This window comes from Sciurus carolinensis, chromosome 15 (genome assembly GCF_902686445.1).
Source record: "Sciurus carolinensis chromosome 15, mSciCar1.2, whole genome shotgun sequence".
Classification (NCBI taxonomy): domain Eukaryota; kingdom Metazoa; phylum Chordata; class Mammalia; order Rodentia; family Sciuridae; genus Sciurus; species Sciurus carolinensis.
In genome coordinates, this window is record NC_062227.1 from 82,346,293 (window position 1) to 82,363,723 (window position 17,431).

The following is a 17,431-nucleotide window of genomic DNA, read 5'->3' on the forward strand; positions in this document are numbered from 1 at the left end:
TTTAAGCTGAAAAATCAATGCTAGAGGTATCATAAATACTTAACTTCAAATTGCAGAACTGTGGTTACAAAGTCTGCATGGTACTAGCATAAAAATAAGACACATAGACCAGTGGTACAGAATAGAAGACCACACATCTACAGTCATCTAATCCTCCACAATGTTGCCAAAAACATACATTGGAGAAAAGACAGCCTTTTTAACACATGGTGCTGGGGAAACTGGTTATCCATATTTTGAAGAATTAAACTAGATCTTATCTCTCACCCTGCACAAAAATCAACTCAAAACGGATCAGAGGAATTAGACCATAAACTCTGCAACTCCTAGAATAAAATGTAGGGTCAGCACTCCAACTTCTAGGTACAGGCAGTGGCTTTCTCGATAGGACTCCTAAGTCTCAGGAAATAATGCCAAGAGTAAATAATGGGACAGCTTCAAATTAATGGCAAAGGAGACAATTAGGAATGTGAAGAGAGAACACAGAATGGGATAAAACTTTTCACTAGCAACTCTGCCGACAGAGGAATCATATGTAGATATACAAAGAGCTGAAAAAATTTTACACCAAAAAAAAAAATCAAAAACCCAATTAATAAATGGGCAGATGAATTAAATGGACACTTCTCAAAGAAGAAATACAAGTGGCCAACAAATACATGGAAAAATGTTCAACATCATTATCAATTGGGGAAATGCAAATCAAAACTACACTGAGATTTCATTTTGCACCAGTCAGAATGCCAGTCATCAAGAATACAAAAGGAGTACTTTTACACCGTTGATGGGACTGTAAATTAATATAACCACTATGGAAATCTGTACAGAGGCTCCTCAAAAGACTAGGTGTGAATCCAGCTTATGACCCAGCCACACCACTCCTCGGTAGTTATCCTAAAGAATTAAAGTCAGCATACTAGAGCAGAACGTGCACACCCATGTTTACAGCAGCACAATTCACAATAGCCAAACTATGGAAGTAGCATAGGTGTCCGTCAGCAGGTGATTGGATAAAGGAAATGTGTTCTATATACATGATGGAGTTTTATTCAGGAAAATGGATGGAACTAGAGACCCATCATATTAAGTGAAAAAAGTCAAACTCTGAAGGTCAAGGTTGTATATTTTCTTTGATGTGGAAGCTGGTGAAGGAAAAGGAGAACAAAGGTGGGGGTGGATCTCATGAAAATCAAAGGGTGGCCAGTAGAGAAAAGAGAGAAGGGGGAAGTGCTGAGGAGTGATATTGGCCAAGTTATATTGTATCGTGTGCATGTAACACAAGTCCTGCCATTATGTATAATTATAATGCACCAGAAAAAAATGTAGAAACTGAGCAATGAGTAGCTAACGTTTGGGGGACCAGATTGTTCAGAAGGATATTTAATACTGTCCTGAGAGAAATTCCTTTATGGAGTTTTTGTTTGCTCAAAAAGTGCATGTGGTGAAGTGCAGTGTCGTGGACCGACGTCTCACTCTGAAGTAAACAGAGGGTGGTGTTCTATAGCCACGTGATCTGCACCCTTGGAGTCTGCTTGCTGACTTGGCAGCTTGACCCCTCCCTGTGTGCCCTACTGGCAGAGCTTTGAGTCCCACCACTACACAGCCAGTTCTGACGGTCTACACAGCTGTGGAGTTGGAGGGAGGAGTGATGAGTGCCGTGTTCTCCACTGCTGTCCACAAATGCTGAAGACAGTGAGCTGGGGACCACAGAAACCTCATACCATGGAGCATAGCAAGGACCTGGAGAACTGGACTGAGGGTGTGGGGCAGCAGACACTCCTGCACCTTACGGAGTAGAGAGGCCTAGCAGCAGGCAGGATCTCCTTAGAACATTGAATTAAGTTATTCTTGATGGATAGAAGCTGCTTCAGTAGCAGTACAGCTTAGTGTCGTTACACTGTTTTTTAAAATTAGTCCTCTCTCAAACATATCACTCTCTATCAAGCCATCTTTCAGATTTAAAGCTTGTTCGGTGCTCAGTAGCGGACGGTGCAGCCTGCTGTGTGTCTGCTGGTGAGGAGTCCCGGGACCGTCCCTGCACCCAACCTCCCTGCACACAGCAGAGAACGTGCGCTCCTTACTTGAAATCTTGCCCACTCCCTGAGGAGGTGGTCCCAGATGACCTGCGTTTTCGCTGTTGCAGAGCCAGGCACCTCCACCTGTGCAGCGATGCCCACTTGCTATCTTTGCCCCCAGCCAGCCCCTACCTGCCACTGTGGCCCTGCACCCTCCTCTCAGCTGGCAGCACCTTGTACCCATAGGAGAGCGGTTAGGCAGTTCTGTACCATGCAGGGCCGTAACCCCCAGCACTTGGATCATACATTGAGCACCTCCCGTCAGTCTCTGGTCACTGCTGTTTCTGCTTGGTGCACAAGGGAGAAGCTGTGCAGCTCTGCCTCACTTGGGCCATGTTGACGTCTGGTGCACAAAACCCCATGCATGCCATTGCAGTTCTTTAAAACCTGACCCTTGCCCACCTGTGCAGTATGGCCAGGACCAGCCTGATGTTCATATGGCATGGTTTATGATCACAAGTGCAGGTCACATTCCCAGCAGTGGGAATGGTGACATTAGAAACTGCAATTCAGACTTCACGAGAAGTTGCCAACTTCAAACAGGTGTGCCCTAACCCTGTACCGGTCTTGTTACCAGAGAGAGAGCTTATGTCTTCACCTGATCAACAGCTGAAACCGTTGGGTTTCTGCTTCTAATGGGGAAAGTAGTATTTTATTATTTTAATGCATTCTTTCACTGGAAATGGTGCTCATGTCTTTTCACACACCTATAGCATTTCTAGTTCTGTTTTAAATACAGATTGGGTCATGCCTCCTCCAGGGCTCCCTCTTTCCTGCCCAGTAGGACATGAACACGGACCAGGTGCATGGACTTTGGGCCTGGCCCACGTCCCTACCAGCCTCACTCTAACTAGTGCCCCACTGCCCATCAGACTGACAGCGGTGACCCTCTGTGAACACCCTGACTGCAGGGCCAGGAGAGGGGGACTGAGAGCAGAGTGCCAACAGGGTGGATGACTGCAGCCCCAACCACACGTGCTGGCTACCTTAGCCCAGCATAGCCACCTGAGACCCACTTTCCCCCGTGAGGCTCAGGCAGCTAGCCAGGCAGTTTGCCCAAGAACACAGCAATGCATGGCAGAAACAGCCTTCAGATCCGTGCATCTTAGGTTTGGCCCCACTCTCCCCACACCACCCACTGCACTTTCCTAGTTTTACTTACTTCATGCAAGAACAGGGGCCTTTAAGGAGGAACCTGTCCTGTGGCAGGAAGGGACTCACAGGGTGTAGCAGAGCCAGTGTGGAGCAGCTCAGACCCAGCTGCAGCAGCCTCTTCCCCTCTCCCCCAAGGGAGCAGTCAGACGGGAGTGTGGTGGGGACCACGAGCATGCCTGTGGAGCACAGAGAGCGCGCCGCACCCTCAAGTCACGGTCCTCGCAGCCCCCAGGCCTGCACACAGTGAGCCTGCGTGAGATGAGAACAGGAGCACGGTGTGCTTGGAAGTGGACTCCAGGGTGCCTGAGCCCCCCTGGGTACCACAAGTGACTCAACTTCTCCTTTCCAGTGTGGAAACATGGCTCGGGAAGGGCTGCGGACACTTGTGGTGGCAAAGAAGTCTTTGACGGAAGAGCAGTACCAGGATTTTGAGGTGAGTGGCTTGTCACCTGCCCTTCGCAGGCTCACCTGCCCTTCAGGCACCTGTCTACACTCAGATGCGTCCTGACAGTGCACATGGGTGCTCAGGAGACCACTGTCCTTGGTACCTGGCACAAGCAGCCTTGCCAGTGGGAGCCTCGGTCCCACCGCTCCTCAGTCTGGTAGGGCTGGGGCCGTGTGCACAGCAGCCAGGTTTATTTTTCTTCAGGACAGACTGAGCACCGTCTGTCTCTCCCAGCACTCTTGGGAACAGAAGTGGTTCAGGCCTTGGAGTTGCTTGGACTTGAGAATATTTGCACTGACTTGACCTGGTGTGGCATCTCTAAACAAAAACTCCAAAATCTGTTGTCTGTGATCATGATACATCCAACTTCAGAGCATTGTAGATCTCAGACTTCAGATGAGGGATGCTTAGCCTGTACTGTAAATTTATTCAGTAAATAATCACAGGCCAGTTATGTGGACCACACGCTTGTCTCCTCTGTCCCAGAGCCGATACAGTCAAGCCAAACTGAGTCTCCACGACCGAATGCTGAAGGTGGCTGCGGTGGTGGAAAGCCTGGAGAGGGACATGGAGCTGCTGTGCCTCACTGGGGTGGAGGACCAGCTGCAGGCGGACGTGAGGCCCACGCTGGAGATGCTGCGCAACGCTGGGATCAAGGTACTGCGGGATCCCTTCCTGTTAAGGAAATGGCTTTTTTCCTTTGGAGTATTCTTCTGTGACACTACTGGGCTGGTGGGTGGAAGAATGTGGTGAACAAAGCTACCCCAGGCCCCCATTGTTCCTCACCCTTAGCTGGACATCCAGCAGTGTGCCCATTGCCCTGCCTCCAGACCTCCCTCTGCTTTCCCTGGTTCTGTCCCTGCACGTGATGTGCACACTTCTGAGAGTTGTGAGGCCCACAGCCCCTGCCTGATGTCTGTGGCTGGACCAAGGCTCTTCAAACCAAGCTTCTCACTTGCCATCAGCCTGTTGGGCAGAATCCTGTGTCACCAGGACTGAGGATAAGCACTTGTCCTGAAATCCTCAGAGGCTCCCCAACCCAAGTTGCCCCCGTGGCTTCTGCCACAGGCAGCACATGCTGGGTGAGGTGAGGAGGGGAGAACCCCAGCCTCCCAGGGACAGTGTCTCACGTGCCATCCGTGCACATGCAGGATCCCCTGGCCAGGGGCCTCCATCATTAAGAGGATGTTCATGAGCCTGCGCTGTCTGTACATTCCATCGTGTCTGAAGAGGTGCTTTCATGTTGGTGCTTTCACGTTGTCTAGGACTCAAACACACTGGGGCAGCAGCGTGCCCTCTCACACTCCTCTCCAGCTGCTGAGCTCGGCAGCCAGGTCTCTCACAGAGATGGCATAAGCCTGCAAGGCAAAGGCAAGAATGCTTTCCTCCCCCTGGCTGCTTGTCAGACTCACCGCTGACTCAGGCCTGGGAGGCTCTGCCATGCCCTCCAGGGTGCCCTTGCCAACATAGCCCCCAGTTCCTAGCACTCCACAGCTGCAGGTTGGCAGCCAACAGGTCTCTCATGATGAGTTCATCGAGTTTGAGTTGAGCTCTGTGGTGCATTTTCCTCTGGAGTCATGTGGCCAACTGTCCTTTTCCCTGTGTGCTAACCGGCCCTCCTGTCTTCTGACTGTTGAGGTCTTTAAGTCCTGGGGAGCTAGCACTTGGTGGTGCAAGCTTTGTATTTTAGGAAACTGCTTTCTTAGCTCACGGTTTCATTGAAGTTGAGAGTTCAATGACAGACTGGTTGAGGACATTTATTTTAATACTGCCTCAAGGATTTGGGACCTACTTTGGAGGATAGAAAAGAATACAACTTGTCCATGAAAGAAAACCTCTAGCTAGAGGAGAAAGGCGAACTGAGTGGGAGGCAAAGCGGTACCCGGCCTCACTGCCCCACCCAGCCCTCTGTTCCAAGGAGCTTCTGTGGGAAGGCCGGGGTGCTCTGGGGACAGCAGACAGCACGCCCTGAGGCTGCATGGTGGGCAGAGCCTCCCCACAGGACCTCCACTGGGGAGAAGGGTTGAGACTGGGTGTCTAAAATCACCCAAGTCTTTCAGCCAGCACACCTGCAAAGAGTGTGACAAGTTAGACACATACAGCCCATTGACTTTAAACGTCTTCAGTCTGTTTCTCAGTCACTCGTGCCAGATTGTCCACGTGTTAGGGTAGTGAATGTGCCAGTACAGAGGTTTGGGCATTGGTACTCCTTGCTAAACTGTGGGAGACTTTCCGTCTAAAGGAGCAGACCCCCTCTCTCTGTATGTCGTGTCCAGCCTGACTCCAGATCGTCCTTGAAGGGGAAGGTGCATCTCGGGCAGGCCTCCCACATGGTTCCTGCTGACCTTTGCTAAGCAGAGGAGGTTCTTGTTCACGCTACTCGTCTTTGTTCCACTAAAGTCAGTGAAGGTGTGTGAAAGGAATGGAAAGCCCAAGTCTTCAGGCAAGGAGAAGAGCCACAGCTGGATCACGTCTGAGCAAATAATCAGTATTCCATGTGCTTTTTTGTTTGTTTTCTGTTTCCAAAAACCTGTCCTTTTGTATGATACATAAGAAATTTGAGAAATTCTAACGATAAGAATTTTACAGGAAGTTTTTTGATGTTATATAAAACATCTTGATATAAAATGCCCTGATAATTTTGCTGTTTTATAGTTTGCAGGCGTATGCAATGTATTATGTGCGTGTATATGCAGTTTTTTAAAATGGAAAAGTAGCTTGGTTCAAATGTTTTACATGATGTAAGTGACTTCTGGCTTAGCTATGGGCCACCTGACCGTTGGAGCTTCACCTTCCACCTGGAAACTCAGTGAGCTGGAACAGCGTTCTCCGTGATCTTGCTAGCACTGGGTGCCACCTCATCCACCCTGTCGGTTTGGATGGAAGGCTGTGTGAAGGTTACCCTTGGGTGACTACAGGTGTCAGCCATGTGTGACTGGCACACCCAGTTGCTAGTCACGTGCCTCTGCACCTCATGGCCACATCCGACTCACTTTGCTCTGACTCGTGGCCTAAGCAAGTCAGCATAGACGCAGCGAAACCTGCCACGCGCCACTTTTCAGTGCATGGAGAGCTCCACAGTGTCGTGCAGCCATCACCACCACCCAACTCCAGAGCTTTCCGTCTCCTCAGAGTGAAAGTCTGTCCCCATTAAACACCAGCTCCCCAGCCCCTGTGCACACCGTTCAGTTTTCTGTCTATAGATGTGACTTCTCTGGGGACCTTGTATAAGTGGAATCACTCTGTCCTCTTGCATCTGGGTTACTTCCCTTCCGTAGCGTCCTCAGGGTCCACCTGTGTTGCCCTGTGCGCCAGGACTTCCTTCCTTGTTAGGCTGAATGATGTGCCGTGGAATGGTGGGCCACATCCTGGCTGTGCTTCATCTGTCGTGGATGTGGGTTGCTTCACCTTTGGGCTGTTGTCGTGATGCCATGAACAGGGGCATATGGGCACCTGTTCACAGCAGACACTTTTAAGACACAAAGTGTCATTGCATTCTTGAAGTTCACCAGTTTAAATTGTTTCATAGATATGGATGCTAACAGGCGATAAACTGGAGACAGCTACTTGCATTGCCAAAAGTTCACATTTGGTGTCTAGATCACAAGACATTCATATTTTTAGACCCGTAAGTATGTTTCTGAATCATTTTGAATTTTTAAATGTTTTATCTCACACTTAAAAATTGTTTTTTGTGAAAATGTATATATGCAATTATTAATTACTAAATAGATTTTTAAAAAGAAATGCTCTCATTTTTTTCTTACTCAACTTATAAAATAGTTTTTTTAGTTACATTAAATGTAATAAAAAGGTGGCTTTTTGATAGAGTGACCAAGCTCTAAATTCAAAAGCATTTTTCTGTTATATTCTTAGTATTATTTATTGCTGTTTTTAAATAGACATACCCACCTGCAATATATAAGATGTATATTTATTTTAAAATACATTTTCCTATTAGTTATACATATTACATGTAACTCAGTGGTGGCTCTTGTGAAACAAATTCTAAGCACAAAGTAGGAATAAGTATTTAAACTGCTGCCGTTTTCATATTAAATGTTCTTCCTTAATTGGCTCAAAGAAAGTTAATAGAAGTTATCTAAATTTATGTGTTTACTGTATGTATTAGTTATGACTAAATTTAATTCACACAAAAATAAAAGTTCTTCCGCTTTGATTGATGGTGGGTGAACAGACACTGTGGTCTGTAGCTGTCTGAATGCAGCTCTGGCACCTACAGAAATGGCTGTTTGAGAGTCATTTACATGTAAATGCATTTTGTTTTGAAGCATCAGAATCGCAAATTAGGCCCTGCAGACTACTATTTGCAATTAAATTATTAATGCTTCTGATAAAACTTTCGATCAATTTTTGTTGACTTTTCAATGTTATAGCACCACAAATTAAATTTTTCACAATAACCTACCTATTTACAGATGAGTCTGAGATTAATGTGAACCACGTGAAGCTTAATTTATTTCACTCCCTGTAACATTTCTTTTATTCCCTATAAAATCTCCACAGAAAGAATGTTGAAAATTCATACCTTGGTTTCTGACATCTTTTCATTCTAAAATCAATGATATTTCAAGATTATGAATTAATTTTACTCTTTAAGATTGCTTAATCCTTCAGACACCACACACAAACTAACGGGATGGAGGGAAAGCCAAGGCAGGGAGGGACACAGGGTGATTTCACAGAAGCATCCCACAACTCCATGCTGACAGCAGAGATCCTTAAAACAGGACCTCCAGCAGCTGCGCCTCTCCCCTCGCCTGTGGCCGAGGACCCTGCCTCCTTGGGCCGGGGGTCCACAGAGCAATAGTGTGGTGTTCCCACAAATATCAGGATGTCGTCAAACAAGTATTTTACTATCAAAAATCATTTTTGTAAGCACTATGTGCTTTTATGCTACTTTTGATAATAAATGTGATCTTCATTTTATATTTTTAAAAAAACCATCTGCTTTCCTGGTAAAGAATGCCATCTCACCTTCACCCCACACTGCCCGACTCCTAGAACACAGGGGTCGCCAACCCCTGTCTCAGCAGACCCCACTAGACCTGAGAGAGGCGGTGGCCAGCTGGGCACCACTCAGGGGTGCTTCTCTCTGGGGCAGGCTGCTTTCCCTGTGTTCCCAAGCCTCCTGCTGTCATTTGCAGCAAATCCAAAAACAGTCTGCTAAAGATGGCCATGCCAGAGCACAGTGGAAACGTGAAGGGACTTTGTTTAGGGTTCCTGTAAGCGGCTTGAGGTTCTAGACACTGTTAAAGGCCCCACGTGAGTCCTTGACTCGCAGCCTAGTAGTCGGTCGCTCTACCCAAGAAGACTTCTAACTTGTGATAACCTTTTCTCCCCTAATGTAGGTGACCAGCCGGGGAGAGGCCCATTTGGAGCTGAATGCATTTAGAAGGAAGCACGATTGTGCACTGGTCATCTCAGGGGACTCCCTGGAGGTAAGACTGGACCCCAACAAGCATGTGTCTGTCTGTCTGTCTCCTGAGGCAAGGCTGGACCCTAACACAGCATGTGTCTGTCTGTCTGTCTGTCTTCTGAGGCAAGGCTAAACCCCAGCAGTGTCTGCCCTTCCAGTGGACCAGAGCTTCTTGAGTGGCTTGGCTGTGGGGTGGCCCTGCCTCTCTGCTCTCTTGTCCTCCTGTCACCCCCGAGGCCCTGGCGACTGTGCAGTCAGGGCTGAGCGTGTGTGCTCGCCCACGCCCACTGTCCAGAGGCTGGCGATTTCAGCTGACCTGGACCCCTGCCTCTTGCTAACCCTAGCCTCCCTGCACCCTTGGTGTGGGACCTCTGTTTATCTAAGCCAGTGACCCAGGCACATGTGGGTCACCCCAGGGCTCCTAGTCAGGGAAAGTGCTCTCTAGTCCCCTCTGCCCTCCTCTTGACCCCCAGGGTGCTGGGAGTGCACAAGTCCTGAGAGGGATTGCAGGAAGCACCCAGGTGGAGGTGACTTGACTAGAACCCAGCCCCAGCCATTCCAGTGTGGGAGGGTCACTTCATGCCCAGATCTGGTGCTGGGCTGGTCCAGGACTGGCTGGTCGCTCTCCACCCCTCTTTGCATAGGGCTCACTACCGTACTCAGATCGCGTGTGCTGCTGGTTTCCCCCAAGCAGTGCACCCCAAAGTCGGCCCTGGGGCCATGAGGCTTCTTACTGACCCCTGACCACCAAGGGCACCACTTTAGCTGCTCTCCTTGCTGAGCAGGTCAGGGAGCCCGCCTGGATTCTGCCTCGATGTAGAAGTAGCAGAGGCTTGAGTCCTGGGACCAAGGGTCATGCTGGTGCAGCTCAGGCCAGGGAGGTGGCCCTGGCACCCTGAGTAGATGTGCCACCTTGGGCCCAGGAAGTGGTTCCTTGCTATCCAGAACACCATCCTGACTGGATGTTGCCATCTCTGAGTCCAGTGGAAGACCTCAAGAGATGGCTTCAGAGGGTGTAGGTGTGGAGTCTGAAGTGGCTAGTCCAATGGTGCCACCCTGCACCTCACTGGGCTCACTGGAGTGATGGCCGCTTCCTCGCTTGCCTGGGGTGGAGTACGGCACCCCGCCCCTTGGCCATCACAGTCTGTCTCTCTATGGCGCTCCCTGTTTGGCCCCATGGGCACCAGGTCCTCTTCCCTGGGCGCAGGGCACTTTCCTGTCTCTACCATGTTGGTTAGTGTTATTTATACTTACTGTGTGTGTTCCATCTTTGCAGGCTTATGGTTTTAGTGCCAGACTGTCCCACCATGGCTCCCACTTCCCATCCTCCTATTCCCAGCACACACTGAAGACCACTTGGTTCTCATAGTTTGCCATGTCTCCAAGTAATAGTGTGTGTAAAGCACATCTAGGTAGTGCCTGCTGAGCACCATCCAAGCTCTGTCCTCCTTCCTTGCTGTGCTCCCTGTACAGTTAGAATGTGACTTTGGTTGAGTTCATTGGTGGATGAATGGCATTTATGTTCTTATATTCTGAAGTTTGGGAGTTCTGAAGAGGGTTCAGATGACTAACCCAAAATGAATGTTTTAGGTGAGAATAAAATCACGCAAATGATAACATCAAAGCAAAGGAAAATAAAACAGTAGAGCTGTGTAAGAGTGAACACCTTGTGGCCACGGGGTATGTCTGCAAGTGTGGCTTTGGGCTTCTTTGTCCCTGAGGACAGAAGAGAAGATGACAGGAGATACCAGTGCCACAGGCCCTGCTCAGACGGGCAGAAGTGGCTCAGCACCAGCTTCCCGGCCTGCTGCTCAGGGTGCTTTGCACAGCCTACAGCAGTGTGCCCTGGTATGCAGCCAGTGGCTATGGAGAAAGACAGAGGCTCTTCTCTGAGCTTTGGTTCCTCTGGTCTGAGGACCTGGAATCTGATGCTTGTCCTTTGTGCTAGGGGAACATTTCAGAGCTCCCTCCAGGCAGCGAGTCAGGGGTTTGGTTTTCTCCACCAGGGCAGGACATCCCCTGGTCTTTGGCAGGGGTGCTGAGCACTTGATATCACAGGTCAGTCAGGGGTCTTTATCAGCACAGCACTCATAAAGAGGGACTGAAATCATCTCAAGAGGGTTTCCCCAAGTGGCCCAAAGACTGGCCTCAGTCCCATCAGCTTGGAGAAGCCTCAGGATGTCCATGGCCACTAGCTTTGGGCCTGACCACCCTTGGCGTGCCTTCCCTTCCTGGTGGCCCTTAGTTCTGCAGCCTCTGTGCTCTTTCCCACCATGGCCTTCATACACTAGTCTCCCCCACCTCACCCTTCCTCCTCCTGCAGGGCTGGGGGCCCACTGGCTTCCACATCCCCAGCCCAGGACAGGGCAGGTGTGGTCACAGATAATGACCCAGAAAATGCAAGTGCACACAGATTGAGAAAGGCCATGGTTTTCCAGCCCCAGGTCCACTCTGACCCTGCGCTCGGCCGCAGAACGGTGCATTGGCACGGGGCGGGCGGCGCTCTGTCTTGCAGGTCTGCCTCAAGTATTACGAGCACGAGCTGGTGGAGCTGGCCTGCCAGTGCCCTGCTGTGGTGTGCTGCCGCTGCTCGCCCACCCAGAAGGCCCACATCGTCTCACTGCTGCGACAGCACACGGGGAGGCGCACCTGCGCCATCGGTGAGCCACGGGGCCTCCAGCTGGGGGGCAGGACAGCTGTCAGGACGGAAACCTCCTCCCTCCTCAGCAGCAAAACTCTAAGAGCAACTGGCTTCTTGACGTCGCAGGCAAAACCGTGTTCCCTCTCTAGAACTAGACTGAGGCTATCTGTGTTACTGAGAATCCTTGAACAGCCCCAACGGACACAGAAGACACCATGATGGGTAGGTGTGTTATTCATTTAATTTCCTGACCTCTCGCCCTTCTCAGGCGACGGAGGAAATGATGTGAGCATGATCCAGGCAGCAGATTGTGGCATTGGCATCGAGGGAAAGGTAGGTGCATCTCCTCATTTCAGTATCTTAATCACATCCTCATGTGCTGACACATGCACCATCCACTCCTGCCTTTAGGGTACATCGGCTCTGCATGGAGTCAGCGCGTAGTGGGTCAGCAATTATTTAAGGCCCTCACTGTCCAGGCCCTGAGCCACGCACTTGAGTAAGAGAGAGGCAGGTCACAGTCCCTCCCTTGTGTTCTCTACCCCAAGACGCAGCGCCTGAGACGCTCGTAACCCAAGTGGGGTGCACGCCCTCAGCCACCCTGGTTCTCGTGGCCTGCTGGACTTGTCCTCCAAGACACCTGTGCATGGGGCAGGGCTAGAGTGTCCCACATGCCTCCCTTGTTCCCTGCAGCTCCACATCTGCTCTCCTCTCTGATCCACCAGTTCCTCTGCATGGGCATCCCTGTCCCCTGGTCCCCTGAGCCAGGGTGTGGTTTGTCTTCCTGCCAGCCTTGAGTCACAGCTCTTACTGCGGCTTAAGGGGGAACATATCAGAAAGTCCTGGAGTGTTCACCATCTTGAGTTGGCTCTTCCCTTGACTGCTTTGTCTCAGGTGTCTTATAGTACATTCGAGAAGCAGGAGGCGGACTGCTTCCAGACGTGAGAGCGGAGGTGTGGAGAGGGGCCTTGAGTGCACTGTCCCTGCTGCCCCTTTGCCTCACTTCCGTGCTGCTGATTGAGTGCTAGAGCCGTTTCTTCAGCAGCACTGGTGAGCAGCTCCTCCTGATGCCCACACACAGGTGCCAGTACAGACTCTTATGACCCCCACAGCACCTGGTGCCTGGGACACACTGTGAGGAGCTTCCAGAGCTGTCAGGAGGAGCTGCAGGCTTCCTTCAGTTTAGGCCAAGTTCCCAAACTCAGCTTGTAGTGCATGTGGTCTGCAGCGTAGCATTTTGCAGAGGTGCCCATGTGTGTTTCTGCTCCAGGAGGGGAAGCAGGCCTCGCTGGCTGCGGACTTTTCCATCACACAGTTCAGACACGTCGGCAGGCTGCTCATGGTGCACGGACGGAACAGCTACAAGAGGTCAGCGGCTCTCGGCCAGTTCGTCATGCACAGGGGCCTCATTATCTCTACGATGCAGGTACTTAGGCTTTGTGTTCCCAGGGTGCCTGCAGAGGGTGTGAGCACTTAGAAGAGACAGCAGTGTTACAAAGGAGTCCATGCCCACTCAGTTTCATTGGCTGTTGCTGTATTTTTAATTAGCTATTAATGATTACACACTCTGAGAGCCTGCATGCAAAGTGATGTACAAGTGACCAATGGTGACTGTTTCTAACTTAAGGTTTTCTGTCTTTAAGGCTGTATTCTCTTCAGTCTTCTACTTTGCATCTGTCCCCCTGTACCAGGGATTCCTCATGGTGGGGTAAGTGCAGTTCATTGCTCATGGTACCCAGCATCACTAGGGGAGAACTTTTATTTTGAAAAACACGTGTGGAATATTAGGCGATGTTCTGGGCAGTTGTGTGTCCTCTCTCCCACAGTGGGCCTGTGGGCTGGGCACCACTTGTGTGAATGCTGATGTCGTGCTTGGAGAACTTGGGACCTGCACACTCGTGCCTCTTGCAACTGCTGCTTCATTTCTCACAAGATTGTGTTTTCACGGGGAAGCGTGATTTGTGTCAGGAACTGGGATGGCACTGAAATCTTGTAAAAGGACTCCATGGCATTTGAGAGGTGCAGAGCCAAGGGGTAGTCGTGTGCGGAGGCTGCCCTCCCCAGAGTGGAGCCAACAGGGCCAGCTGCAGGCCTCTTAAAGCCTGTCCCTGTCCTGGCAGGAAAGTGGGTCCTCAAGATGGGGTCCTGACCAGCCACCAGCCAGGAAGCACACAGGACAAAAGGCACTGGATTCTCTGCCTCCTTAAATTTGGGTGAGACATGACCTGTTCCAAAACAGGCACTAGGAGTCTGTCCCCAGCAGCAGTGAAACCTCACGTCTGAAGATCAAGTGTCATGTCTTGAACAAGTACACCAAAGCGTGCTGCACATGAATTAAAGTGAAGCTAGGTGATCTTAGCCACCAAATCTGTAAGACAGGAGTTTCCTCTAAAAGCAAGTAAGTTGGGATCTCTCTTCTTCACCCGCTGTGGTCATGCAGAGATGAGGTCAGCAGGAATGTTAGTGGGTGGCCATGCCCCGCTGCTCTCTGCATCTGCAGAGCTCACCGCCTACCCCAGCAAGGGCTGCCTCCCATGAGCAGAGCCTGGAAACTTGGTTACCAGGGCCACCACCTGCGTCCATCCCCCTCCCATCCCATTGTGCATGGAAGAGAGGCCTTGGCTCAGTGTCTTGCTTGTGGGAGGTACAACCCAAGCTTGGCTCAGCAACTGGCTTCCTGCACACTTGTACCAGCCCCTCCCCATGTGCTCAGCCTCCCTCCAGGACAGCAGAGGAAACACACAGGTCCACTCACCACAGGCTGTCTGTCTGAAGTGCTATCTCGTCTGGCCATTCCCTGAACTCCTGGGAGAGTGGGAATCCCAGGCGTGGCAGGCAGCACTCACCACTGGCTCTGACTGGGGCGTGGGCACCTCGCACGGAACAAGAACCTAACACTTGCACTGACTGCCACGCCTGGGATTCCCACTCTCCCCATCTCACCCACCCTCCAGCCAAACTTGTGTCCCTGCCATTCTTCCCAGCACATCTGCCTCTCTCCACAGTGCACTACCCCTCTTCTGGGGTTCCCTGTGTTCAGACTGGCCTGTCCAGGCAAGCCAGGATGATCTCCCATCTCAGTGTCCTGAGCTTGGTCCCGTGCAGTGCCTCCTTCACTGGGGCTGGAGAGGGAGTATGGTCATGTGACCACAGTATGGCATGATCAGGAGGAAGAGGGCCTCGCACCTCAGATGGAAAGTGCATTTTGCCTCCCAGTCACAGGAGAGTCTGTGTCCTCATCTGACAGGAAGTTATCCTACGGGGCCTCAGGTGGTGTGTGAAATGGACATGCCACATTCCACCGTAGAGCTCAGAAAATCCACACTGACCCAAGGGTGCCTCTGCCATATCACCAACACACGCTATACCAGTTGATACTCTGGTCCAAAATAAATGAAAGCTTACCTTCACAAGAAAAATCCTTGCAATGGAAGCTGACTGCAGCTTTATTTGTAATAACCCAAAGCCTGGAGTGACCACAGTGCCCTGCAATACACAAACGCGTGACTAAGCAGCAGGGACTCATCCACCACCAGGCTGCTGGTTTTGCAGCCACATCCAGGGCCACCTCCCGGGACCAAGCAGGTGAGGAAGCCAGTCCCCACAGGCTGCCTGCCACGCAGCGAATTGTTCACATGGTAGTCCAAGAGGAGACGTGTGGGTAGAGATGGAGAGCAGGTGTTGCCGGGCTGAACGAAGAGGCGGGTGGGAGGCAGGGTCTCTGTGGGGTCGCTGTCCACATCAGCATCCCGCCAGCAAGGCTGTTCTAGTGTTCCGCAGGACATGGCAGTGGGGAGATGGGGGAGACATGGGGGCTTCCATGTTAAAACGACAACTGCAGAGAAGCCCGACCTCAGCCTGCAAGTATTAAATAAGAAAAGTCTACTTTCACATGGATTCCACTCCCAGTAAGCATGTGTGGCTTACAGAACATGCCACTCTGCTGTGGGGTAAATGCCCAGTTATCAGAAATGTTCTTATTTGTTACCAACTTCAGTGTTTTGTCTTGTTTTCATGGCACATCTTTGGTTTTTGGAACTTCGACTTTCCTCTAATTATAGTTGTGTTGCAGACATTTATCAGGCTAACTAAATACTCTTGGCCTCTAAGGTATGCAACTATCTACACCATGTTTCCAGTGTTCTCCTTGGTGCTGGACCAAGATGTGAAGCCAGAGATGGCGATTCTTTACCCAGAGCTGTACAAGGACCTCACCAAGGTATGGCCCTTTGCCCACAGACAGCATGCGTGTGTGTCGTGAAGCCCTGTGGAATAGTCATTGTCCTTGCAAGTATTTCTCCCTTCTCGTTGGTTCTGACATTCCCTCTCGAGGGGAGGGGACCTCTCAGCGTCTGCAGTAGAGCTCCTGTGGCACACACGTTCAGCACTTAACGACACTGAGCCATGGCTGGAGCTTCTGTGAGCTCAGCAGGCAGGCCTCCTAGGAGACTGAGAAGGGCGTGTGCCTTGATTTCTGTGTGAAGGACCATCACTACCTGTGCCCCACCTGGTCAGCATAGATGTCCCTACCCAAAGAGGCACTTCGTATTTATTCATTCCCAGAACTAGAAGCCCCTGGCATCAGTGGCCAGGCCTTTCCTGCGCATCCCCAAGTCTCCAGTGTTGGCTTCAGATCATGTCTGAAGAGTGATCGATTGTGCTCTCTCGGTTCCTGAGATGTCTGTGCTGCTCTGCAGTGATGCTGTGAGGGGAGGGTTCATCTAGAAGCTTCTATTAACTGACTACACAAAGAACCACTCACTTGACACTGTGCTGTTAGAAGTCGAGTATTCCTGAAGTCAGTTTTGAATTTATCATGTTTGTATATAAAAGTGTATTTTTATTGCATGAAAAACATAAGGACACAGTAGAGGAAAAGCTCAGCTCTCCAGATATAAATTCTGGTTGCTTTGAAATTTTCCACATGGCAAGCTTCTCCTGAACCACCGCTGAGAACAAAACCCACCTGCCCCAGTCAAACTGTTTGTAGCTGATAACCCAAAATTATCAGCTCAGAGTTGTTCTCCTTAGTGTTGAACTGGTGGTATAGCATTGTGGTTTAAGGAAGAAAGAATTCAGTGTTCAAGAAGCAAAATTCTGGTCCAGCTGATTGCTAACTAACAGACTAGACTCTGGCCCAGCTGACCACAACAGATGCTAGTCAGCTAACCAGACTAACCAATCAAACTCTAATCCAGTTAATGACTAACAGAATTGACTACTCCAGCTAACCATAAACTAATGGATGACTAGTCAGTTGACCACTAACAGGCTAGACTCTTGTCTAGTTAATCACTAACAGACTTTAGGCCATCTACCACTAACTAACAGACCAGACTGTAGCCTTGCTGACCACTAGCTAACCAGAGTGGTGCCTGGTGAGTCATGTTACCTTTTGAATTCCATGGTATTTTTGTAATGATTTGATGGAAGAAGGCTTGTAAACTTCCTTGAAAACCTGTATGTCTTTAATCAGGACAGATAGACCTAGTTCAGCTAGGTGTGCATAAAACTAGGTGTAAATATCAGCATTATTACCATGCTGATAACGTGACTGGGGAGATCACCCAGCTGCACACATGGCACCTAGAGGATGTGTGGTTAATGTGCAAGATGATGAAGCCGCTGTGATGGTGCAGAGTGGAGTCAGTGGTCCAGAACCATGAGGAGCTGTG

At 50.2% G+C, this 17,431-nt stretch overlaps 1 protein-coding gene across 4 annotated transcripts in view; it reads left to right on the plus strand.

The window, feature by feature from the left end:
- Nucleotides 1–17,431, plus strand: part of Atp9b (ATPase phospholipid transporting 9B (putative)) — a 254,531-nt gene that overhangs the window by 224,838 nt on the left and 12,262 nt on the right. For all 4 annotated transcript variants that reach the window (XM_047526605.1, XM_047526603.1, XM_047526604.1 and 1 more), the window contains 9 exons: nt 3,580–3,663; nt 4,162–4,332; nt 7,205–7,303; nt 9,048–9,137; nt 11,631–11,775; nt 12,025–12,089; nt 13,027–13,182; nt 13,400–13,464; nt 15,867–15,975. In XM_047526605.1, the coding sequence (XP_047382561.1) occupies nt 3,580–3,663; nt 4,162–4,332; nt 7,205–7,303; nt 9,048–9,137; nt 11,631–11,775; nt 12,025–12,089; nt 13,027–13,182; nt 13,400–13,464; nt 15,867–15,975 (984 nt within the window). The remainder of the gene's footprint in view (nt 1–3,579; nt 3,664–4,161; nt 4,333–7,204; nt 7,304–9,047; nt 9,138–11,630; nt 11,776–12,024; nt 12,090–13,026; nt 13,183–13,399; nt 13,465–15,866; nt 15,976–17,431) is intronic.